General features: G+C 50.3%; 5 protein-coding genes across 8 annotated transcripts; all 5 read right to left on the reverse strand.

Moving 5' to 3' along the window:
* Nucleotides 1–860: 860 nt before the first annotated feature.
* LOC134511572 (coiled-coil domain-containing protein 89-like) lies at nt 861–5,565 on the reverse strand. Its single transcript, XM_063325764.1, has 3 exons — nt 5,397–5,565; nt 4,992–5,083; nt 861–4,236 (listed from the first exon to the last, which is right to left on the reverse strand). Exon 3 carries the CDS (start codon nt 4,158–4,160, stop codon nt 3,309–3,311), a length of 852 nt encoding a protein of 283 aa, XP_063181834.1. The 5' UTR covers nt 4,161–4,236; nt 4,992–5,083; nt 5,397–5,565; the 3' UTR covers nt 861–3,308.
* Nucleotides 5,566–7,038: 1,473 nt separating this feature from the next.
* LOC134511560 (CREB/ATF bZIP transcription factor-like) lies at nt 7,039–10,506 on the reverse strand. Of its 4 annotated transcripts, XM_063325731.1 has the most exons (4): nt 9,560–10,506; nt 8,810–8,887; nt 8,259–8,306; nt 7,039–7,132 (listed from the first exon to the last, which is right to left on the reverse strand). In XM_063325731.1, exons 1-2 carry the CDS (start codon nt 10,504–10,506, stop codon nt 8,839–8,841), a joined length of 996 nt encoding a protein of 331 aa, XP_063181801.1. In that variant the 3' UTR covers nt 7,039–7,132; nt 8,259–8,306; nt 8,810–8,838. The 4 variants fall into 4 exon arrangements, with proteins under 4 accessions (XP_063181801.1, XP_063181811.1, XP_063181792.1 ...); XM_063325741.1 differs by having other exon boundaries at nt 8,259–8,887; XM_063325722.1 differs by having other exon boundaries at nt 7,039–8,887.
* Nucleotides 10,507–11,837: 1,331 nt separating this feature from the next.
* On the reverse strand, nt 11,838–15,958 carry LOC134511610 (coiled-coil domain-containing protein 89-like). Its single transcript, XM_063325847.1, has 2 exons — nt 15,873–15,958; nt 11,838–15,117 (listed from the first exon to the last, which is right to left on the reverse strand). Exon 2 carries the CDS (start codon nt 15,104–15,106, stop codon nt 14,189–14,191), a length of 918 nt encoding a protein of 305 aa, XP_063181917.1. The 5' UTR covers nt 15,107–15,117; nt 15,873–15,958; the 3' UTR covers nt 11,838–14,188.
* Nucleotides 15,959–19,538: 3,580 nt separating this feature from the next.
* On the reverse strand, nt 19,539–21,893 carry LOC134511278 (CREB/ATF bZIP transcription factor-like). Its single transcript, XM_063324977.1, has 3 exons — nt 21,885–21,893; nt 20,444–21,366; nt 19,539–19,771 (listed from the first exon to the last, which is right to left on the reverse strand). Exons 1-3 carry the CDS (start codon nt 21,891–21,893, stop codon nt 19,723–19,725), a joined length of 981 nt encoding a protein of 326 aa, XP_063181047.1. The 3' UTR covers nt 19,539–19,722.
* Nucleotides 21,894–22,795: 902 nt separating this feature from the next.
* Nucleotides 22,796–24,167, reverse strand: LOC134512714 (coiled-coil domain-containing protein 89-like). The gene is given in 3 exon segments (XM_063328394.1): nt 22,796–22,998; nt 23,001–23,156; nt 23,159–24,167. Coding segments are annotated over 3 exon segments (1,122 nt in total). The 5' UTR covers nt 24,078–24,167; the 3' UTR covers nt 22,796–22,951.
* Nucleotides 24,168–25,361: the final 1,194 nt, after the last annotated feature.

Below are 25,361 nucleotides of genomic sequence, written 5' to 3' on the forward strand. Positions count from 1 at the left end.
CTGAGGTAGAACACAGCCGCAGCTGGCACACGAAGAATGCCACATCTGTGATTCCCTGTACAAGGCTGTTTGCGAAACTACAGGAGGGATGGAACGGAACGCGCTTGTTCCGTGGCCTTCCCTTGTGACGAATAGCAGATATGGGGACGAGATGGTACTACGGAACTGATAAGCGGCCTACACGCTACCCGAGCCAACATTTCGTCAAATGTTGATGAAATGCCGTCCTTTGTGCGAACTTTGCTCACCACAATGTACCAAAACACACCTCCATCCCGGAGGCTATCCGCCCCTGAGGTGTGAACACGCCTCCTTGAGTACATTAATCATAATAAAAGTACGTATGACTAAAGTCACTCAAACTCCACTTTGAAGATAAAAAAATAATATAAAAATAGCCCAAGAGAGAGGGGATGTCAGGGAAGACACCATCGCGAAGAATTCCACCGCTGATTTCCGGGATCAGTCGACGGGCTGAGCCTCTCTTCCCCCCCATAGGGACGCCTTTGGGTAAGACTTAGATTATACCGAGGGCTTCCTCGGGAAACTTAGAAACTTCTCTAGAGACTCTTTTCTACATTTAGAGCCAGGCTGTATCGTTTATAACTTTGTCGCGCGTTTTGTGTATGTAACAATCCTTTCATTTGCACATGCTTTGCAGACAGTGTATTTATCACCGGCAATCCTAAGAACCTGTATACCTGTTGGTTAAATAAACTGCACTTTTTTTTTAAGTAGCTGGTCGTTTTGGTTTCTCACTGAACGCGACCAAAGACTCGAGAGTGGCCGTGCTAGTTCAGGAGCACGACTAGACTGAAGGCGCAGTCCACTATTAGCGTATCCAAATCGTGATAGTTTAATACATATTAAACGCCATTGGACTGACAGTGCTGGATTGGGCATCACTCCGAATTTAAACCCAGCCGCACCCGGCCCCCCACCTGGGTGAGGGGTGTTAGAACGCAAGGGGGGTTATCTTCTGCCAAAACCGCTTGGCCCCGTTTCACACAAGAGTGGGGGGCGTGAGGAGGGGATGAGGGGGGATGTGTTTGAGGGGCGTGAGGGGGATTGGGGGGTGTGGAGGGTGCGTGTGGGGGTCTCTCACTCACAGACACGGCTGAGGGGAGGGAAGGGGGTTGTCCCCAGGGCCTGTGGTGTCTTGGGAGCTTTCCTGCCAGACCATGGCAGTGGCTGGGCTGGAGGCACGCAAAGCTGTTCTGTCACACAGTGAGTGCGTGGCTCCTGCCCAGATTTAGACTATGGAGTGCCAGTTTTTAAGCACTCTTGCAGTCACCGGAGGGAAACAGGCACTCCTTGCTGCATATTGACTGATTAAAACAGAGCAGCCGACTCAAGTCCTACGGTGTTCCTTCTTCTCAGACCCTTGGCATAGTTTGTAGCCTGGGTCAGTTGGTGTTTACACTGCAGATGCCTGCACTTAGTTTAATTAAATGTGCACGCAGGGTGGGCACGTCAGGGGGAAAAGATGGCTGAAAAGTGGGAGGATGTGGTCCGTAAAAGTGGCGTGGAATGACACTTGTAGGAGCCAGCATCGAATTGAAGGCTGTGGTTAATCGTACAGCAGGTAGTGGAGCAGTGCTTCTCACCTGGCTTTATTCAAGGAGAGTCCAGAGAAGTCCAGAGGTCAAGTCTGTTGAGAGCCACTACTTACTTCGAAGTCCTTGAAATGAACTGGTCACAAGCTGGAGGATCTTCTGCCCATTTCTGGACACGTGGCTCAACAGATACCAGGTTTGATGCAGTGCCGCTGCTTTGTAGATGCTCAGGACCAAGAGCTACCCAAACCGGTACCTGAGTGTTGAGTTACCCCAAGGTACATGTACACACACGAGGTTCGCATACACACGCTCACCGGGAAAGAACCTGGAGAGCTCTGGCGGCAGCTGCCTGCAGCCCAGGTGGGGGATGCCGTTTGGCCCATCATTGTAGAGAGGTTGGTGCTGGTCTCTTCTCACAGGTACTTAGTGATAGAACAAGAGGGAATGGCTTCAAGCTGCAGCAGGGGAGGTTTAGGCTGGACATTAGGAAAAAATTCTTCAGTGGTCAAACACTGGAACAGGCTGCCCAGGGAGGTGGTGGAGTCACGATCCCGGGATGTGATAAGACTCGTTTAGATGTGGTGTTGGGGGATATGGTGTAGGGGAGAACTTTGTAGAGTGGAGTTGATGGTTGGACTCGATGATCTCAAGGGTCTTTTCCAACCTAAATGATTCTGTGATTCTCTGGTGGATTTTTGTTGGAGAACTAAAGAGCAGGAGCTGAAACTCGGCATCCAAACACCTCCTCCTTGGCTGGGCGAGAGGCAAGAGAGAGCGCTGACAGGAAAGGGGAAGATTTTTTTGTCAAAACCTGCCAGACGTACACCCTTGCGTTTTGTGCAGCACTGCTATTTTCTCCCCAGAAAAGAAATAGCTAAAAACCAGAGAACGCTTAAACGGGCAGAACCTCTAGAACCACAACCTGTTTCAAAGACTATTAAAATAAATGGACAGGTCTTTGGGTGACTTTGAGCTGAACAGGGATATAAATAATGCTGTGACATTACATAAGACTAAAACAACGGTCAAGTGCACAAGGCCACTAGAAAGCTATCCACAATAATTTGCTTGAGCGTCAGGTGTTGTAATGGTAGGACTGTTCCGACCTGTTAAGCTGCTGATCATGACTGTTTACGACAGACGTTGCGAGGTGGGATTTCTTTCTTGGAGCCACGGTGTCACCTCTTCCATGCCCAACCTCTGCTGAACTTCACGGCAGAATCAAAAGCAAACGGCTAAGGGTTGGAGCTTTGGTCCATCTTGGAAAATAATGTGCTTTTAACTGTAAAAAATGAAAATCAGTGATATGGCACAGACTAGGACCGAATAAAGCAAATTCATATTTTACATTTTCCACCCTAATCTTTCAGCCACAGGTTTGACTAGTTCAACAGTCCCCACTCAGATTTAACAATGCAGAGAGCTCTTACTTATGTAGAAGTGTAACAAAAAGACAAGGCCAGAGAACAGTCCTTTGAGGAGGATTTAAGGTGGCGAGTACATTACAGGGAAGTCAGAAGATGGTCTCACGGAAAGGAACAGAACGCGGTGGTGTGTTACGGTAAAGGCACGTGCCAAGACGAGAACGGAGGAGAAAGCTGCAGTTACATACTCAAATGACGCAGTTTGACATTCAGCTCTTTTTCTTTAGTAACTCCGTACTGTGCTTTCTGTACGCACGGAACTGCAGCTAGAGTTTGTCGTATGGCTGCTGGCTGCTTTGGAGCTGTCGTTGGAGCTCTTGGACCTTCAGATCATTCTCCACCGCTGCTGCCTCTTTCGCGAGATGCTTTCCTGCTCTCTGCCTGGTCTCTTGGCCATCTCCAGCTTCTTCCCCAGCTGCTCCATTTCCCGTTGCACACCTTGCAGAGCTTTGCCCTGCTTCATGGCCAGGTCCAGTAGTCGCTCTTTCTCCTCGTTCACTCTCTCCAGCTTGGCCTGCAGCTCGCTGTCCTCAGCCCGCCGCCGACTCGCTGCGTGCTCTCGCTGTGCGACAGTGTGTTGGTGCTTCTCCTGCAGGTGTTGCAGCTGGTTTTTTAGTGATTTGACTTCCCAGGCGTAGGCACTCGCTTGCTGGCTCTGAGCTTCCAGCAGCTCCTTTTCTCGCTCCTGTGCTCTGCAGCTCATGGAAGCACATTTCTCCTGTAGGGACTCTAACTGCTGCGAGAGCTTTCTGGCCGGGGCACGGAGCTGGAGCGCTTCAGCTTCCTTGTCCCACACAGTCTGGCTGAAGAGCACTTTGTTCTCCTGCTGCAGGCGCTTATTCTCCTCCAACAGCTGCATATGCCATTTCCTGAGTTCCTTCTTGGACTGGATCCGTTTTTCATGGTCGTTGGCCAGATCCATGAAGCGTTCCTCCAACTGCTGAATCAGTTGGGTCTGGGTTTTCTCTTTCAGAGCATCTTCTGTTCTCAGTTTCTCCAGGTCCACGTTGAGCTGCTCCAGGTCTCGGCAGCGTTTGCGCACACGGTCTGTTTTTTTCTTCAGTCTACAGATAAGCTGGTGCTGCCGTTCTAGGCGTGAATGCAGCGGAGCCTTCTCACTCTTCTCCTCTCCGGGGCTCTCGCAGAGTTCCTTCAGCCCTTCTGTCAGATCTTCCATGTCTTCGTCGGTCTCTGGATCGCTCTGGAGTTGGCCATCCCTGCCCGTCTCTCATCCGGAGCCATGGAGCCCCTGTCTGACATGAAGATGAGACAGAATTTTATAGCGACCACTTCTCTTAGTGACATCCGGCATAATCAAACAGCACCCAAGGGTTGTGTGGCCAACACCACTGCCACGAGCTGGTGGAGCGTCTCTGGGAGGCCAGAGAAACCAGCACGGGGAGGGGCAGGACCTCCCAAAACCAGGCCTCCTCGCCTGGATCCCCCTGCTTCAGCCAGGGGGACTGAGGAGCAGGATGCCAGGCTCGATGATGCAGAAAGCAAAGAACGTAGGCTTAGTATCTATGCAAGCCTATTAATTTGCTGATTACTAGCATTGCTAATTATTCCTTCTCAAAGGAGCTACAAGAAGTATTATTATATTTAGGTAAAAAGCCTGTAAGTGATAAAGCTGTAAATAATGACTTAAGCGATCCTTTTCCTCTGCCTTTATTTTCTCCTACAGATCTGGTCTTATAAATGCAAGTAAAACGGGAAGGGTTACATCAAACTTCTAATTGATTTATAAGATTTTAATAGTATACTGCTAATTAAAAATAACTGACTAGCCTTATCCCGTGCTTAGCTCTTTATGAATAAGAGATGTATACGATGCTGACAATTACCGAATGCCCTGGGATGCAAAGGCGTTGTGCCTGGAGGAACGGGTCATCACTGGAGTTTAGTGCTTTGTAGATGCTCAGGACCAAGAGCTACCCAAACCGGTACCTGAATGTTGAGTTACCCCAAGGTACATGTACACACACGAGGTTCGCATAGACACACTCACCGGGAAAGAACCTGGAGAGCTCTGGCGGCAGCTGCCTACAGCCCAGGTGGGGGATGCCGTTTGCTCCATCTTGTAAAATAATCTGCTTTTAACTGTAAAAAATGAAGATCTGTGATAGGGCACAGACTAGGACCGAATAAAGCAAATTCATATTTTACATTTTCCACCCTTCCCATGCTAACATATGCACCAATTTACAGTGGCAATTCTATATGCAGTTCAGAGTGGAAAACCACGTAAAGCACGTTAGAGCCTCTTCAGCTATTTATTGGGTTGTTTACTCCAACAGGTTATAGAGATCAGGGAAAAAAAAAAAACAAACAAAAAAAACCACCCCCATCAGTTTTCATTTTCCCGTTAAAAGCAAGACTTCCCTTAGGAAATCAATATGTTCTCTGTACTTACGGGTCCGAACGCTGTCGCTTAACGTCTGCCACTGCCAAGTCTTTACACTGGCAAATAAAAATGTGGAGCTCGTTCAGCTGTTCTACGTAATCAATAGCAAACTGAATGTTGCCCTTCACGTCCACGTTGCCAAAGTCTGCACTATAGATGCTCATTAGGCTGCTGCTCACCTGCGTCATACAAGAGGAGAAAAAATTGACAGGCATCAGCATTTCACCGGATACTTCGAGATTAGGGTAGGAGTTAGGCTCGGAATTCAGACAGTAAAGACATCAACTGCGTCCCTTTAGCTGCAATAACGTAACGGACACTATTATACAAGCTTCTCAGCAAGCAGGTTAACAAAAGGAAGCAAAGGTGTTAGGTCAAGTTTCCTACAAAGAATTTGGCTGTGTTTGTTGCACTGAGGTAGAAGAAATAAAGTGACAGGATGCTGTAGGGCTGGAGATTGCCTGCGATCAGATCCTTGAAATATTACTTGCATATCTCTTCAGCTGATCTTCCTTGCAGAAAGCAGAGACTACGAGTTTAGGACAACAGGCCTTTTGAAAATATCAAGAAAAAGATTAGCGATGAAGTCTAAGTGAAAACCTGGATTTAAATCCCCTCGTAGTGCAACACGAGTAATTAATATTTCTTAAGTTAGCTCATCCACTTAAAAAAAAAAAAGAGTTGAAAGGGAATTTTTACGATGGAAAGCCTACACTGAAAATTTTTTAAAGCAGTAATGCAACCAGATTTTTTGTGTGGTTTTAAATCTCAAATAGCCATGAAAAAGTACAAAGTTAACTTGATTAGGACAATTAAACAACTTCTCTACCTCACTCCCTCACGCAGAAACTTACACAAGCGGCAATAACGCTCGGGTCTTTTCCCAGTCCCTTTCTGTTATGTAGCAAATACCGGCAATTCTGTAGCCCCTGTCTTTAAGGCGGCTGGAAGGTACGAGGCACAGCAGAACAGCACTGGATGCAGCCAACGGCTCCTGCAAAAAGCCCTTCTTGCAAGAGCACAAGCAGGGCCCTGCGTTTGCATCAGGGAACTGCAGCTTTGCTGTACGTGGCCGTTCTCAGGTTATGCGCTGACATCCCCGTCGTGTCTCCGTGCTGTCTCTGTCCTAAAGAATCGATGCTTCACTTCCCGTGCGTGCTTTGGCATCTCCCTGCGCCAGCTCTTACAGAAAGCATCATCTCCCTGTCGTATCCCACCTGCGAAAAAGCTACAGGGCTCCCTCTTCCTTTTCATTCAAAACCCACGCAAGTACGCTTTTTAATTGGCTGGAGCTAAAAATTAATTTAATTGTGCTGAAGATAAAAAAAGATCTTTTAGCTTAAGGATAGAGCGCACCATTGGGAATAACAGCAAGCACTTGCTGTGCTTCAATCTCCTAGGTAGAACACGCTCTGTATGTTTAGCCGTACAATAAAAATAAACCTCTAATTACGAGACTAAAGCTTCTGCAAGGTTAATCAGCCACAGGTTGGTTGGGATCATCTCCTGATCGTTACACCACAAGCTCAACTCCATGCCATGGTCCAACAGCAGACTGACTTGGCAGACCCTGGAAAGCACTACTTGGCAAATGCGTAACACCACAGTAATCGCAAAGTTTAGTTACAATATTTAAGAGACGGAACTTGCCTCTTCCTGTAGGAATGATGGTACTGACTTGCTCAGTCCTTTGAGTTTTTCAGGATTGGAAAACGGCCTACCGGGCTGTGAAGGCACTGCAGAAACTGAAGAGCAGCAATGTAATGTTTCAAAAATAAATCTGTACATCAACATTCCATTCAGGACAACGGTTAGAAACAAACTTCAGATGAAATACATGCACATGCACAACCGCTTTACAACTTGGATGCAAGATTCCCCCACCCACAGGACTCGGAGAAGCTACCCTTAGGAAGGATAATCTACTCCGCCATCTCCTATAACACTGGCCAAAGGACTTTGTCTGGCAGGAGCAGAAGTGTTTACGTTGCCTGACATGATGCATAAGCCTGGGTGCTGCAAGCACGTTCTCATCAAATGTGATGAAGAAAACACTTTCACTTTACCGTCTCGATTGTATTCCTAGAACAAGGATAAGTGGACTCATGCACTAACCATACCGTCGCCGACACGAGTCTCATCATAAGGTTCCCGGTACGGAGTTAGTGTACAAGCCAAATTCGGTTCTTTTATTTAGCCAGTCTAAATCATTGCAGTAGGAACATGCCTGTAAATCAAGCAATTTGTAGACCCGAACAAGGCAGTTTCAAGTATTCCTAGTTAATTATAAGATGCAGATCTCATTAATGATGCACTTTATTGCAGCTCATCTCTTCAACTTTTATATACTTCCACTGAAGTTCACTTCTACGCTCTTTCACCGTACCAAGTTTAATCGCACAAGCCAGCCCTGCAAAAATCCGCTTTGCAGTAAGGCCACGATTCTCCGAATCTTCCATGCTCTAACCCCACCTCTATCTAATAATGCACTAAAGCTCTGTATCTTCGGACTGGATACACATTGTGAAGTGCCCCGATACCGAATATTGTACGAAGAGAATGATTTGGCAACAAAGAGCCAGCCAGAGGGGCACGTATCTATTGCATGAACTGAAAGGCTGCACACACGACGGGATTGTTTGCAAGGCACTGAGTTAAGCTTTTGCAAAGCTTTTGCTGCCGAAGCTCAAATAATGCTCAAGGTATCAGTCCTTGCCAGTACGCAGTTAGATGCAGTTTCGCCATTGAGCAAGTATCTAGTTCAGATGTATAACTTGTTAGTTGTTAAATAAAAAGGGATTCTTAGCACATTAGTTTAAATATCAGTGGAGAAGTCTCTCCGTTGTCTGCTGGAGGAATCCTATTACTCACTTCCTGCTGCATTTTCTTTCCTCTCTTGATTCTGATCAGGTTTCGGACCTGCTCGGTATTGACAACAGTCATTCAGTAGCACAGACAGCTTTGCAATGTTACCAACAGCATCAGCGTATTTTATACGTGGGGAGTTTTTGACTTCCCTAGACCCCATGTATTTCACATGTTTTCCATTGCTGTCCTTTGAGGAGCTGGATCATAACGAAGGTAACGTCGAATCACAGAATGGTCTGGGTTGGAAGGAACCTTAAAGATCATCTGGTTCCACCCCCTGCCCTGGGCAGGGACACCTCCCACCAGCCCAGGCTGCTCCAAGCCCGTCCAACCTGGCCTTGAACCCCTCCAGGGATGGGGCAGCCACAGCTTCTCTGGGCAACCTGTTCCAGTGTGATTCTAATTTTTCCTATTCGTTATCATCCAGAGCTAGAAACGTTTTGGCAGAGTAGGCCAAGGACCAGAGAAATCATTTCCTGAACCAGTCGTTCCAAGACTGGCATAAGCAAAGCAAGCTGTCTGATACCGCATTATGGGAATATATTGATCCTTACCAGGTTGCGAGGTGGAAAACGACTGTTCTTTAACCCCTACACAACGGAGCCTGGCAGGGCAAGCACCTAAAAGAGAAACTGTCAGAGAGGTTTTAATAGTAATGTATAACTGAGATGCAGTACAATTTTATACGCATGCTTTCTTTTGCCGATCACTACCATTTTCTTAAGTCTGTCCAGGGACGATGTCTTAAGGAAGTTTTTGGTTTGGTTTTCTAAGCAAGCATTTTCGGCTCCTCAGGATAAGCAGGCTAGACATTATCTGACTCAAGACCAGGTAGTCAGCGTTATCTTTACTGGCAACTGCGAGGCGGAACCGAGCACACCTTCACGCGTCAGGTCGGCACGATCTTTTCACCCAAAGTGCTGCGAATGGGCGCTGGCGGCACCTCTGCGTGTATACGCGCGGGTCAGTTTGCACGATAACTATCGCACTGCTGCACACAGCTTTGCACGACTCTTAGGCCAAACCGGCTCAGACCACTACCGTCCACACGCCAGATTTACACGGCCTTTAACCAAGGCCACCACCTGGCTCCCAACGTGCCACTCAAGAGAGAGAGATTATTTTTCTTGTTACCCCGGCCACTTAGGTGCCAGGTTCCCCTCCTCTGCATCTCCCCCAACACCACCCCATCACCACCGTATTTATTCTTTTCCGCCGCACCATCGCCTGCTTCCTCCGCCACGCCGCGAGGCCCCTTAGGGGCCAGAACCCCACGAGTACTTGCAGCAGGTACTTGACCCTACATTTTGAAGGAGGCCGCTGCTCGCCGAGCACAGATGGAGCAGAACTCCACCGACACCTGATCCCGGTCCACGTGGAGGCAGATCCCGCCGGGGGCCGCCCACTCCTCCTCCGTCTCCCTCACCGCCGCCGCCTCCTCCAGGCTGGCAGGCCGGGAGCTGGGCAGGGCGTAGTCGTGGTCGCTGCTCTCGCCGGCGGGATGGAGATGGTGCTGGCGATGCCGGCGGGGGCTGCCCGTGTCCCTGAAGAGGCTGCTGCTGAGCTGCAGCCCGCCGGCGCGGATCCCGGCTAAGCGGCTGAGGAGCTGCCCCAGAGCGCTCTGGTTAGCCAGCACGGCCCGCAGGTAGCTGCTCTCCCGCTCCAGCTCTCGCAGGCGGCGGCTCAGGCCGCGGTTGCGGTCCCGCAGCTGCCGGTTCTCGGCAGCCAGGCCCTGCAGGCGGCTCTCCAGCCCCAGCACGTACTGCTTCTTCTTCAGCCGGTTCAGCCGCGCCGCCGCCGCCGCCTTCAGCCGGCTCCCAGCCCCGCCGCTCCGCCGCCCGGCCGCCGCCGGCCTCTGGCCCTGGCCCTGGCCCTGGCCCTGGCCCGGCGGGGGCAGCGGCTCCGGTTCCCCACAGAAGCAGCCGCTCAGCTCGGCGTCCGCGTCCCAGTCCGGCCGGGCCGCCTCCAGCAGATCTCCCAGCTCCAGCCCCGGGAACCAGTCCTCTTGCTCCCACACCTCCAGCGGACCGCCGGGCGCCTCCGCTTCCTTCTCCTGCCGCCGCGGCTCCAAGGCGCCCGCCTCCCGCCGCGGCGGCTGCTGCTGTTTGGGCCGCGCCGGCCCCGGATCCCCTTCCCCGCCGCCATCCCGCCCTCTCGGGGCCTGCCCCGCGCCGGCGAGCGGCCAGACGGCGCCCGAGGGGCTCGCTCCGCCGGAGGAGGCGGCCAGCAGCTGGGTGAGGCTGTGGCGCATGGCGGCGGCGGCGGCCGAGGGGCCCGGCGGGGCGGGCGGGCGCCTGAGGCGAGCGGCGGGAGGCTGCGGCCCGGCGCGGCCGCCGCGGGGGCTGTCGGGAAGCGGCGCGCGGAGGGGAGGGGGCGCCGCGCCACTGCGCCCGCGCGCGGGAAAGCGGCGGCGCTGAGGGCGGTTGGGGGGGTGGAGGGATTTGTGTGTGAGAGGTGTCTCGGGGGGTGTTTGTGGGGGGTTTTGAGGGAGGTGTGCGTGTGAGGAGGGATCTGTGTGTGTGAGGGTTGTTTAGGGGGTGGGCGTGTGTGGAATAATTACTAAATTGGCCAAGAATACAAAAATACAGCATTGTTCACACATGAAGGAAAGTCATCAAATCCAGAGGCTTCTGAGGTAGAACACAGCCGCAGCTGGCACACGAAGAATGCCACATCTGTGATTCCCTGTACAAGGCTGTTTGCGAAACTACACGAGGGATGGAACGGAACACGCTTGTTCCGTGGCCTTCCCTTGTGACGAATAGCAGATATGGGGACGAGATGGTACTACGGAACTGATAAGCGGCCTACACGCTACCCGAGCCAACATTTCGTCAAATGTTGATGAAATGCCGTCCTTTGTGTGAACTTTGCTCACCACAATGTACCAAAACACACCTCCATCCCGGAGGCTATCCGCCCCCGAGGTGTGAACACGCCTCCTTGAGTACATTAATCATAATAAAAGTACGTATGACTAAAGTCACTCAAACTCCACTTTGAAGATAAAAAAATAATATAAAAATAGCCCAAGAGAGAGGGGATGTCAGGGAAGAAACCATGGCAAAGAATTCCACCGCTGATTTCCAGGATCAGTCGACGGGCTGAGCCTCTCTTCCCCCCCATAGGGACGCCTTTGGGTAAGACTTCGATTACACCGAGGGCTTCCTCGGGAAACTTAGAAACTTCTCTAGAGACTCTTTTCTACATTTAGAGCCAGGCTGTATCGTTTATAACTTTGTCGCGCGTTTTGTGTATGTAACAATCCTTTCATTTGCACATGCTTTGCAGACAGTGTATTTATCACCGGCAATCCTAAGAACCTGTATACCTGTTGGTTAAATAAACTGCACTTTTTTTTTAAGTAGCTGGTCGTTTTGGTTTCTCACTGAACGCGACCAAAGACTCGAGAGAGGCCGTGCTAGTTCAGGAGCACGACTAGACTGAAGGCGCAGTCCACTATTAGCGTATCCAAATCGTGATAGTTTAATACATATTAAACGCGATTGGACTGACAGTGCTGGATTGGGCATCACTCAGAATTTAAACCCAGCCGCACCCGGCCCCCAACCTGGGTGAGGGGTGTTAGAACGCAAGGGGGTTTATCTTCTGCCAAAACCGCTTGGCCCTGTTTCACGCAAGAGTGGGGGGCGTGAGTAGGGGATGAGGGGGGATGTGTTTGAGGGGCGTGAGGGGGATTGGGGGGTGTGGAGGGTGCGTGTGGGGGTCTCTCACTCACAGACACGGCTGAGGGGAGGGAAGGGGGTTGTCCCCAGGGCCTGTGGTGTTTTGGGAGCTTTCCTGCCAGACCATGGCAGTGGCTGGGCTGGAGGCACGCAAAGCTGTTCTGTCACACAGTGAGTGCGTGGCTCCTGCCCAGATTTAGACTATGGAGTGCCAGTTTTTAAGCACTCTTGCAGTCACCAGAGGGAAACAGGCACTCCTTGCTGCATATTGACTGATTAAAACAGAGCAGCCAACTCAAGTCCTACGGTGTTCCTTCTTCTCAGACCCTTGGCATAGTTTGTAGCCTGGGTCAGTTGGTGTTTACACTGCAGATGCCTGCACTTAGTTTAATTAAATGTGCACGCAGGGTGGGCACGTCAGGGGGAAAAGATGGCTGAAAAGTGGGAGGATGTGGTCCGTAAAAGTGGCGTGGAATGACACTTGTAGGAGCCAGCATCGAATGAAAGGCTGTGGTTAATCGTACAGCAGGTAGTGGAGCAGTGCTTCTCACCTGGCTTTATTCAAGGAGAGTCCAGAGAAGTCCAGAGGTCAAGTCTGTTGAGAGCCACTACTTACTTCGAAGTCCTTGAAATGAACTGGTCACAAGCTGGAAGATCTTCTGCCCATTTCTGGACACGTGGCTCAACAGATACCAGGTTTGATGCAGTACCGCTGCTTTGTAGATGCTCAGGACCAAGAGCTACCCAAACCGGTACCTGAATGTTGAGTTACCCCAAGGTACATGTACACACACGAGGTTCGCACACACACGCTCACCGGGAAAGAACCTGGAGAGCTCTGGAGGCAGCTGCCTGCAGCCCAGGTGGGGGATGCCGTTTGGCCCATCATTGTAGAGAGGTTGGTGCTGGTCTCACAGGTACTTAGTGATAGAACAAGAGGGAATGGCTTCAAGCTGCAGCAGGGGAGGTTTAGGCTGGACATTAGGAAAAAATTCTTCAGTGGTCAAACACTGGAACAGGCTGCCCAGGGAGGTGGTGGAGTCACCATCCCGGGATGTGATAAGACTCGTTTAGATGTGGTGTTGGGGGATATGGTGTAGGGGAGAACTTTGTAGAGTGGAGTTGATGGTTGGACTCGATGATCTCAAGGGTCTTTTCCAACCTAAATGATTCTGTGATTCTCTGGTGGATTTGTGTTGGAGAACTAAAGAGCAGGAGCTGAAACTCGGCATCCAAACACCTCCTCCTTGGCTGGGCGAGAGGCAAGAGAGAGCGCTGACAGGAAAGGGGAAGATTTTTTTGTCAAAACCTGCCAGACGTACACCCTTGCGTTTTGTGCAGCACTGCTATTTTCTCCACAGAAAATAAATAGCTAAAAACCAGAGAACGCTTAAACGGGCAGAACCTCTAGAACCACAACCTGTTTCAAAGACTATTAAAATAAATGGACAGGTCTTTGGGTGACTTTGAGCTGAACAGGGATATAAATAATGCTGTGACATTACATAAGACTAAAACAACGGTAAAGTGCACAAGGCCACTAGAAAGCTATCCACAATAATTTGCTTGAGTGTCAGGTGTTGTAATGGTAGGACTGTTCCGACCTGTTAAGCTGCTGATCATGACTGTTTACGACAGACGTTGCGAGGTGGGATTTCTTTCTTGGAGCCACGGTGTCACCTCTTCCATGCCCAACCTCTGCTGAACTTCACGGCAGAATCAAAAGCAAACGGCTAAGGGTTGGAGCTTTGGTCCATCTTGGAAAATAATGTGCTTTTAACTGTAAAAAATGAAGATCCGTGATATGGCACAGACTAGGACCGAATAAAGCAAATTCATATTTTACATTTTCCACCCTAATCTTTCAGCCACAGGTTTGACTAGTTCAACAGTCCCCACTCAGATTTAACAATGCAGAGAGCTCTTACTTATGTAGAAGTGTAACAAAAAGACAAGGCCAGAGAACAGTCCTTTGAGGAGGATTTAAGGTGGCGAGTACGTTACAGGGAAGTCAGAAGATGGTCTCACGGAAAGGAACAGAACGCAGTGGTGTGTTACGGTAAAGGCACGTGCCAAGACAAGAACGGAGGAGAAAGCTGCAGTTACATACTCAAATGACGCAGTTTGACATTCAGCTCTTTTTCTTTAGTAACTCCGTACTGTGCTTTCTGTACGCATGGAACTGCAGCTAGAGTTTGTCGTATGCCTGCTGGCTGCTTTTGAGCTGTCGTTGGAGCTCTTGGACCTTCAGATCATTCTCCACCGCTGCTGCCTCTTTCGCGAGATGCTTTCCTGCTCTCTGCCTGGTCTCTTGGCCATCTCCAGCTTCTCCCCCAGCTGCTCCATTTCCCGTTGCACACCTTGCAGAGCTTTGCCCTGCTTCATGGCCAGGTCCAGTAGTCGCTCTTTCTCCTCGTTCACTCTCTCCAGCTTGGCCTGCAGCTCGCTGTCCTCAGCCCGCCGCCGACTCGCTGCGTGCTCTCGCTGTGCGACAGTGTGTTGGTGCTTCTCCTGCAGGTGTTGCAGCTGGTTTTTTAGTGATTTGACTTCCCAGGCGTAGGCACTCGCTTGCTGGCTCTGAGCTTCCAGCAGCTCCTTTTCTCGCTCCTGTGCTCTGCAGCTCATGGAAGCACATTTCTCCTGTAGGGACTCTAACTGCTGCGAGAGCTTTCTGGCCCGGGCACGGAGCTGGAGCGCTTCAGCTTCCTTGTCCCACACAGTCTGGCTGAAGAGCACTTTGTTCTCCTGCTGCAGGCGCTTATTCTCCTCCAACAGCTGCATATGCCATTTCCTGAGTTCCCTCTTGGACTGGATCTGTTTTCCATGGTCGTTGGCCAGATCCATGAAGCGTTCCTCCAACTGCTGCATCGGTTGGGTCTGGGTTTTCTCTTTCAGAGCATCTTCTGTTCTCAGTTTCTCCAGGTCCACGTTGAGCTGCTCCAGGTCTCGGCAGCGTTTGCGCACACGGTCTGTTTTTTTCTTCAGTCTACAGATAAGCTGGTGCTGCCGTTCTAGGCGTGAATGCAGCGGAGCCTTCTCACTCTTCTCCTCTCTGGGGCTCTCGCAGAGTTCCTTCAGGCCTTCTGTCAGATCTTCCAGGTCTTCGTCGGTCTCTGGATCGCTCGTGGAGTTGGCCATCGCTGCCCGTCTCTCATCCGGAGCCATGGAGCCCCTGCCTGACATGAAGATGAGACAGAATTTTATAGCCACCACTTCTCTTAGTGACATCCGGCATAATCAAACAGCACCCAAGGGTTGTGTGGCCAACACCACTGCCACGAGCTGGTGGAGCGTCTCTGGGAGGCCAGAGAAACCAGCACGGGGAGGGGCAGGACCTCCCAAAACCAGGCCTCCTCGCCTGGATCCCCCTGCTTCAGCCAGGGGGACTGAGGAGCAGGATGCCAGGCTCGATGATGCAGAAAGCAAAGAACGTAGGCTTAGTATCTATGCAAGCCTATTAATTTGCTGATTACTAGCATTGCTAATTATTCCTTCTCAAAGGAGCTACAAGAAGTATTATTATATTTAGGTAAAAAGCCTGTAAGTGATAAAGCTGTAAATAATGACTTAAGCGATCCTTTTCCTCTGCCTTTATTTTCTCCTACAGATCTGGTCTTATAAATGCAAGTAAAACGGGAAGGGTTACATCAAACTTCTAATTGATTTATAAGATTTTAATAGTATACTGCTAATTAAAAATAACTGACTAGCCTTATCCCGTGCTTAGCTCTTTATGAATAAGAGATGTATACGATGCTGACAATTACCGAATGCCCTGGGATGCAAAGGCGTTGTGCCTGGAGGAACGGGTCATCACTGGAGTTTAGTGCTTTGTAGATGCTCAGGACCAAGAGCTACCCAAACCGGTACCTGAATGTTGAGTTACCCCAAGGTACATGTACACACACGAGGTTCGCATACACACACTCACCGGGAAAGAACCTGGAGAGCTCTGGCGGCAGCTGCCTACAGCCCAGGTGGGGGATGCCGTTTGCTCCATCTTGTAAAATAATGTGCTTTTAACTGTAAAAAATGAAGATCTGTGATAGGGCACAGACTAGGACCGAATAAAGCAAATTCATATTTTACATTTTCCACCCTTCCCATGCTAACATATGCACCAATTTACAGTGGCAATTCTATATTCAGTTCAGAGTGGAAAACCACGTAAAGCACGTTAGAGCCTCTTCAGCTATTTATTGGGTTGTTTACTCCAACAGGTTATAGAGATCGGGGGAAAAAAACAAACAAACAAAAAAAACCACCCCCATCAGTTTTCATTTTCCCGTTAAAAGCAAGACTTCCCTTAGGAAATCAATATGTTCTCTGTACTTACGGGTCCGAACGCTGTCGCTTAACGTCTGCCACTGCCAAGTCTTTACACTGGCAAATAAAAATGTGGAGCTCGTTCAGCTGTTCTACGTAATCAATAGCAAACTGAATGTTGCCCTTCACGTCCACGTTGCCAAAGTCTGCACTATAGATGCTCATTAGGCTGCCGCTCACCTGCGTCATACAAGAGGAGAAAAAATTGACAGGCATCGGCATTTCACCGGATACTTCGAGATTAGGGTAGGAGTTAGGCTCGGAATTCAGAGAGTAAAGACATCAACTGCGTCCCTTTAGCTGCAATAACGTAACGGACACTATTATACAAGCTTCTCAGCAAGCAGGTTAACAAAAGGAAGCAAAGGTGTTAGGTCAAGTTTCCTACAAAGAATTTGGCTGTGTTTGTTGCACTGAGGTAGAAGAAATAAAGTGACAGGATGCTGTAGGGCTGGAGATTGCCTGCGATCAGATCCTTGAAATATTACTTGCATATCTCTTCAGCTGATCTTCCTTGCAGAAAGCAGAGACTACGAGTTTAGGACAACAGGCCTTTTGAAAATATCAAGGAAAAGATTAGCGATGAAGTCTAAGTGAAAACCTGGATTTAAATCCCCTCGTAGTGCAACACGAGTAATTAATATTTCTTAAGTTAGCTCATGCACTTAAAAAAAAAAAAAGAGTTGAAAGGGAATTTTTACGATGGAAAGCCTACACTGAAAATTTTTTAAAGCAGTAATGCAACCAGATTTTTTGTGTGGTTTTAAATCTCAAATAGCCATGAAAAAGTACAAAGTTAACTTGATTAGGACAATTAAACAACTTCTCTACTTCACTCCCTCACGCAGAAACTTACACAAGCGGCAATAACGCTCGGGTCTTTTCCCAGTCCCTTTCTGTTATGTAGCAAATACCGGCAATTCTGTAGCCCCTGTCTTTAAGGCGGCTGGAAGGTAGGAGGCACAGCAGAACAGCACTGGATGCAGCCAACGGCTCTTGCAAAAAGCCCTTCTTGCAAGAGCACAAGCAGGGCCCTGCGTTTGCATCAGGGAACTGCAGCTTTGCTGTACGTGGCCGTTCTCAGGTTATGCGCTGACATCCCCGTCGTGTCTCCGTGCTGTCTCTGTCCTAAAGAATCGATGCTTCACTTCCCGTGCGTGCTTTGGCATCTCCCTACGCCAGCTCTTACAGAAAGCATCATCTCCCTGTCGTATCCCACCTGCGAAAAAGCTACAGGGCTCCCTCTTCCTTTTCATTCAAAACCCACGCAAGTACGCTTTTTAATTGGCTGGAGCTAAAAATTAACTTAATTGTGCTGAAGATAAAAAAAGATCTTTTAGCTTAAGGATAGAGCGCACCTTTGGGAATAACAGCAAGCACTTGCTGTGCTTCAATCTCCTAGGTAGAACACGCTCTGTATGTTTAGCCATACAATAAAAATAAACCTCTAATTACGAGACTAAAGCTTCTGCAAGGTTAATCAGCCACAGGTTGGTTGGGATCATCTCCTGATCTTACACCACAAGCTCAACTCCATGCCATGGTCCAACAGCAGACTGACTTGGCAGACCCTGGAAAGCACTACTTGGCAAATGCGTAACACCACAGTAATCGCAAAGTTTAGTTACAATATTTAAGAGACGGAACTTGCCTCTTCCTGTAGGAATGATGGTACTGACTTGCTCAGTCCTTTGAGTTTTTCAGGATTGGAAAACGGCCTTCCGGGCTGTGAAGGCACTGCAGAAACTGAAGAGCAGCAATGCAAAAGGTTTCAAAAATAAGTCTGTACATCAACATTCCATTCAGGACAACGGTTAGAAACAAACTTCAGATGAAATACATGCACATGCACAACCGCTTTACACCTTGGATGCAAGATTCCCCCACCCACAGGACTCGGAGAAGCTACCCTTAGGAAGGATAATCTACTCCGCCATCTCCTGTAACACTGGCCAAAGGACTTTGTCTGGCAGGAGCAGAAGTGTTTACGTTGCCTGACATGATGCATAAGCCTGGGTGCTGCAAGCACGTTCTCATCAAATGTGATGAAGAAAACACTTTCACTTTACCTTCTCGATTTTATTCCTAGAACAAGGATAAGTGGACTCATGCACTAACCGTACCGTCGCTGACACGAGTCTCATCATAAGGTTCCCGGTACGGAGTTAGTGTACAAGCCAAATTCGGTTCTTTTATTTACCCAGTCTAAATCATTGCAGTAGGAACATGCCTGTAAATCAAGCAATTTGTAGACCCGAACAAGGCAGTTTCAAGTATTCCTAGTTAATTATAAGATGCAGATCTCATTAATGATGCACTTTATTGCAGCTCATCTCTTCAACTTTTATATACTTCCACTGAAGTTCACTTCTACGCTCTTTCACCGTACCCAGTTTAATCGCACAAGCCAGCCCTGCAAAAATCCGCTTTGCAGTAAGGCCACGATTCTCCGAATTTTCCATGCTCTAACCCCACCTCTATCTAATAATGCACTAAAGCTCTGTATCTTCGGACTGGATACACATTGTGAAGTGCCCCGATACCGAATATTGTACGAAGAGAATGATTTGGCAACAAAGAGCCAGCCAGAGGGGCACGTATCTATTGCATGAACTGAAAGGCTGCACACACGACGGGATTGTTTGCAAGGCACTGAGTTAAGCTTTTGCAAAGCTTTTGCTGCCGAAGCTCAAATAATGCTCAAGGTATCAGTCCTTGCCAGTACGCAGTTAGATGCAGTTTCGCCATTGAGCAAGTCTCTAGTTCAGATGTATAACTTGTTAGTTGTTAAATAAAAAGGGATTCTTAGCACATTAGTTTAAATATCAGTGGAGAAGTCTCTCCGTTGTCTGCTGGAGGAATCCTATTACTCACTTCCTGCTGCATTTTCTTTCCTCTCTTGATTCTGATCAGGTTTCGGACCTGCTCGGTATTGACAACAGTCATTCAGTAGCACAGACAGCTTTGCAATGTTACCAACAGCATCAGCGTATTTTATACGTGGGGAGTTTTTGACTTCCCTAGACCCCATGTATTTCACATGTTTTCCATTGCTGTCCTTTGAGGAGCTGGATCATAACGAAGGTAACGTCGAATCACAGAATGGTCTGGGTTGGAAGGGACCTTAAAGATCATCCGGTTCCACCCCCTGCCCTGGGCAGGGACACCTCCCACCAGCCCAGGCTGCTCCAAGCCCCGTCCAGCCTGGTCCTGAACCCCTCCGGGGATGGGGCAGCCACAGCTTCTCTGGGCAACCTGGGCCAGTGTGATTCTAATTTTTCCTATTCGTTATCATCCAGAGCTAGAAACGTTTTGGCAGAGTAGGCCAAGGACCAGAGAAATCATTTCCTGAACCAGTCGTTCCAAGACTGGCATAAGCAAAGCAAGCTGTCTGATACCGCATTATGGGAATATATTGATCCTTACCAGGTTGCGAGGTGGAAAACGACTGTTCTTTAACCCCTACACAACGGAGCCTGGCAGGGCAAGCACCTAAAAGAGAAACTGTCAGAGAGGTTTTAATAGTAATGTATAACTGAGATGCAGTACAATTTTATACGCATGCTTTCTTTTGCCGATCACTACCATTTTCTTAAGTCTGTCCAGGGACGATGTCTTAAGGAAGTTTTTGGTTTGGTTTTCTAAGCAAGCATTTTCGGCTCCTCAGGATAAGCAGGCTAGACATTATCTGACTCAAGACCAGGTAGTCAGCGTTATCTTTACTGGCAACTGCGAGGCGGAACCGAGCACACCTTCACGCGTCAGGTCGGCACGATCTTTTCACCCAAAGTGCTGCGAATGGGCGCTGGCGGCACCTCTGCGTGTATACGCGCGGGTCAGTTTGCACGATAACTATCGCACTGCTGCACACAGCTTTGCACGACTCTTAGGCCAAACCGGCTCAGACCACTACCGTCCACACGCCAGATTTACACGGCCTTTAACCAAGGCCACCACCTGGCTCCCAACGTGCCGCTCAAGAGAGAGAGATTATTTTTCTTGTTACCCCGGCCACTTAGGTGCCAGGTTCCCCTCCTCTGCATCTCCCCCAACACCACCCCATCACCACCGTATTTATTCTTTTCCTCCGCACCATCGCCTGCTTCCTCCGCCACGCCGCGAGGCCCCTTAGGGGCCAGAACCCCACGAGTACTTGCAGCAGGTACTTGACCCTACATTTTGAAGGAGGCCGCTGCTCGCCGAGCACAGATGGAGCAGAACTCCACCGACACCTGATCCCGGTCCACGTGGAGGCAGATCCCGCCGGGGGCCGCCCACTCCTCCTCCGTCTCCCTCACCACCGCCGCCTCCTCCAGGCTGGCAGGCCGGGAGCTGGGCAGGGCGTAGTCGTGGTCGCTGCTCTCGCCGGCGGGATGGAGATGGTGCTGGCGATGCCGGCGGGGGCTGCCCGTGTCCCTGAAGAGGCTGCTGCTGAGCTGCAGCCCGCCGGCGCGGATCCCGGCTAAGCGGCTGAGGAGCTGCCCCAGAGCGCTCTGGTTAGCCAGCACGGCCCGCAGGTAGCTGCTCTCCCGCTCCAGCTCTCGCAGGCGGCGGCTCAGGCCGCGGTTGCGGTCCCGCAGCTGCCGGTTCTCGGCAGCCAGGCCCTGCAGGCGGCTCTCCAGCCCCAGCACGTACTGCTTCTTCTTCAGCCGGTTCAGCCGCGCCGCCGCCGCCGCCTTCAGCCGGCTCCCAGCCCCGCCGCTCCGCCGCCCGGCCGCCGCCGGCCTCTGGCCCTGGCCCTGGCCCTGGCCCTGGCCCGGCGGGGGCAGCGGCTCCGGTTCCCCACAGAAGCAGCCGCTCAGCTCGGCGTCCACGTCCCAGTCCGGCCGGGCCGCCTCCAGCAGATCTCCCAGCTCCAGCCCCGGGAACCAGTCCTCTTGCTCCCACACCTCCAGCGGACCGCCGGGCGCCTCCGCTTCCTTCTCCTGCCGCCGCGGCTCCAAGGCGCCCGCCTCCCGCCGCGGCGGCTGCTGCTGTTTGGGCCGCGCCGGCCCCGGATCCCCTTCCCCGCCGCCATCCCGCCCTCTCGGGGCCTGCCCCGCGCCGGCGAGCGGCCAGACGGCGCCCGAGGGGCTCGCTCCGCCGGAGCCTTTTCCGACCTAAATGGTTCTGTGATTCTCTGGTGGATTTGTGTTGGAGAACTAAAGAGCAGGAGCTGAAACTCGGCATCCAAACACCTCCTCCTTGGCTGGGCGAGAGGCAAGAGAGAGCGCTGACAGGAAAGGGGGAGATTTTTTTGTCAAAACCTGCCAGACGTACACCCTTGCGTTTTGTGCAGCACTGCTATTTTCTCCACAGAAAATAAATAGCTAAAAACCAGAGAACGCTTAAACGGGCAGAACCTCTAGAACCACAACCTGTTTCAAAGACTATTAAAATAAATGGACAGGTCTTTGGGTGACTTTGAGCTGAACAGGGATATAAATAATGCTGTGACATTACATAAGACTAAAACAACGGTCAGGTGCACAAGGCCACTAGAAAGCTATCCACAATAATTTGCTTGAGCGTCAGGTGTTGTAATGGTAGGACTGTTCCGACCTGTTAAGCTGCTGATCATGACTGTTTACGACAGACGTTGCGAGGTGGGATTTCTTTCTTGGAGCCACGGTGTCACCTCTTCCATGCCCAACCTCTGCTGAACTTCACGGCAGAATCAAAAGCAAACGGCTAAGGGTTGGAGCTTTGGTCCATCTTGGAAAATAATGTGCTTTTAACTGTAAAAAATGAAGATATGTGATATGGCACAGACTAGGACCGAATAAAGCAAATTCATATTTTACATTTTCCACCCTAATCACCCAACAATGTGCCCTTGTTGCCAAAAAGGCCAGTGGAATCCTGGGCTGCACAGGGAAGAGTGTGGCCAGTAGGTCAAGGGAGGTCATTCTCCCCCTCTACTCTGCACTGCTGAGGCCACAACTGGAGTACTGTGTCCAGTTCTGGGCTTCCCAGTTCAAGAGGGACAGGGAACTACTGGAGCGAGTCCAGTGAAGGGCAACTAAGATGATTGAGGGACTGGAGCATCTCCCTCATGAGGAAAGGCTGAGAGAGCTGGGACTCTTTAGCCTGGAGAAGAGAAGGCTGAGGGGGGACCTTCTTATGGCATGCGAGTATCTAAAGGGTGGGTTGAAGGAGGATGGTGCCAGACTCTTTTCATCGGTTCCCAGTGACAGGACGAGGGGCAATGGGCACAGGTTGGAACACAGGAATTTCCCTTCAAATACACGGAAAAACATCTCTGCAGTGAGGGTGACAGAGCACTGGAACAGGCTGCCCAGGGAGGGTGTGGAGTCCCCTTCTCTGGAGATTTTCAAGACCCGCCTGGATGCAGCCCTGAGTGACGTGCTCTGGGCAATCCCGCTTTAGCAGGGGAGTTGGACAAACGATCTCTAGCGCTCCCTTCCAACTCTGAGGTTTCTGTGATTCTGTGATTCTGTAATCTTTCAGCCACAGGTTTGACTAGTTCAACAGTCCCCACTCAGATTTAACAATGCAGAGAGCTCTTACTTGTGTAGGAGTGTAACAAAAAGACAAGGCCAGAGAACAGTCCTTTGAGGAGGATTTAAGGTGGCGAGTACATTACAGGGAAGTCAGAAGATGGTCTCACGGAAAGGAACAGAACGCAGTGGTGTGTTACGGTAAAGGCACGTGCCAAGACAAGAACGGAGGAGAAAGCTGCAGTTACATACTCAAATGACGCAGTTTGACATTCAGCTCTTTTTCTTTAGTAACTCCGTACTGTGCTTTCTGTACGCATGGAACTGCAGCTAGAGTTTGTCGTATACCTGCTGGCTGCTTTGGAGCTGTCGTTGGAGCTCTTGGACCTTCAGATCATTCTCCACCGCTGCTGCCTCTTTCGCGAGATGCTTTCCTGCTCTCTGCCTGGTCTCTTGGCCATCTCCAGCTTCTTCCCCAGCTGCTCCATTTCCCGTTGCACACCTTGCAGAGCTTTGCCCTGCTTCATGGCCAGGTCCAGTAGTCGCTCTTTCTCCTCGTTCACTCTCTCCAGCTTGGCCTGCAGCTCGCTGTCCTCAGCCCGCCGCCGACTCGCTGCGTGCTCTCGCTGTGCGACAGTGTGTTGGTGCTTCTCCTGCAGGTGTTGCAGCTGGTTTTTTAGTGATTTGACTTCCCAGGCGTAGGCACTCGCTTGCTGGCTCTGAGCTTCCAGCAGCTCCTTTTCTCGCTCCTGTGCTCTGCAGCTCATGGAAGCACATTTCTCCTGTAGGGACTCTAACTGCTGCGAGAGCTTTCTGGCCCGGGCACGGAGCTGGAGCACTTCAGCTTCCTTGTCCCACACAGTCTGGCTGAAGAGCACTTTGTTCTCCTGCTGCAGGCGCTTATTCTCCTCCAACAGCTGCATATGCCATTTCCTGAGTTCCTTCTTGGACTGGATCTGTTTTCCATGGTCGTTGGCCAGATCCATGAAGCGTTCCTCCAACTGCTGCATCGGTTGGGTCTGGGTTTTCTCTTTCAGAGCATCTTCTGTTCTCAGTTTCTCCAGGTCCACGTTGAGCTGCTCCAGGTCTCGGCAGCGTTTGCGCACACGGTCTGTTTTTTTCTTCAGTCTACAGATAAGCTGGTGCTGCCGTTCTAGGCGTGAATGCAGCGGAGCCTTCTCACTCTTCTCCTCTCTGGGGCTCTCGCAGAGTTCCTTCAGGCCTTCTGTCAGATCTTCCAGGTCTTCGTTGGTCTCTGGATCGCTCGTGGAGTTGGCCATCGCTGCCCGTCTCTCATCCGGAGCCATGGAGCCCCTGTCTGACATGAAGATGAGACAGAATTTTATAGCGACCACTTCTCTTAGTGACATCCGGCATAATCAAACAGCACCCAAGGGTTGTGTGGCCAACACCACTGCCACGAGCTGGTGGAGCGTCTCTGGGAGGCCAGAGAAACCAGCACGGGGAGGGGCAGGACCTCCCAAAACCAGGCCTCCTCGCCTGGAGCCCCCTGCTTCAGCCAGGGGGACTGAGGAGCAGGATGCCAGGCTCGATGATGCAGAAAGCAAAGAACGTAGGCTTAGTATCTATGCAAGCCTATTAATTTGCTGATTACTAGCATTGCTAATTATTCCTTCTCAAAGCGCTGTGGTTGGAACTACAAGAAGTATTATTATATTTAGGTAAAAAGCCTGTAAGTGATAAAGCTGTAAATAATGACTTAAGCGATCCTTTTCCTCTGCCTTTATTTTCTCCTACAGATCTGGTCTTATAAATGCAAGTAAAACGGGAAGGGTTACATCAAACTTCTAATTGATTTGTAAGATTTTAATAGTATACTGCTAATTAAAAATAACTGACTAGCCTTATCCCGTGCTTAGCTCTTTATGAATAAGAGATGTATACGATGCTGACAATTACCGAATGCCCTGGGATGCAAAGGCGTTGTGCCTGGAGGAACGGGTCATCACTGGAGGTTTGACACTGGTTTGCTGCATTATTTTAGGCGTGTAATTTCAAAAATCTGTTTCCTCATGTAAAAATTAAGGAAATGTTTATATCGCATTGGCACCAGAATCATCACTGGTGCCTGATCATACGGCACGCTACCCAGGCATGTGAAAAGTTGGCCTAAAACTGATGGGCGAGTGTTTCATTCAGCCGCAGACCTGGAACTCCACAGCACAGGAACCAGCACGCTGAGAACTGGATTTTGTGAATTCCTGGGCGTGGGCTGGAGGTGAAGATACAACGTGGGAAGGAGACGGCCTAAAGGAAGGATGGAAAACAGCGTACAGCGGACATGAACCAACGCCTGCGCAGCCCGGGCAGTTTCAGAGCTGCACCACAGTGACCGCTGGGAGGGACGCTACCTCTGGCTCTGCTGTCCTGCGCTCCCCCACCGCTCTTCCTCCAAAACACTTGGACAGACCGGAGGAGAAGGGGAAGGACTAAAAGGTTCAGGCCGTCCAGTGGGAACGCAATGAAGAGCAGGGTTTAAGAGGAGAAAAATGTTTTCTTACCCGTGTGGAATAAATACTAAATTGCCTGAAAAATACAAAAGTACAGCATTGTTCACACATTAAGGAAAAGTATAAAATCAAGAGGCTTCTGAGGTAGAAAATAGCCGCAGCTGGCAGGAAGGACACAGCACC

The sequence above is a fragment of the Chroicocephalus ridibundus genome, chromosome 1 (assembly GCF_963924245.1).
Source record: "Chroicocephalus ridibundus chromosome 1, bChrRid1.1, whole genome shotgun sequence".
NCBI classification, from domain to species: domain Eukaryota; kingdom Metazoa; phylum Chordata; class Aves; order Charadriiformes; family Laridae; genus Chroicocephalus; species Chroicocephalus ridibundus.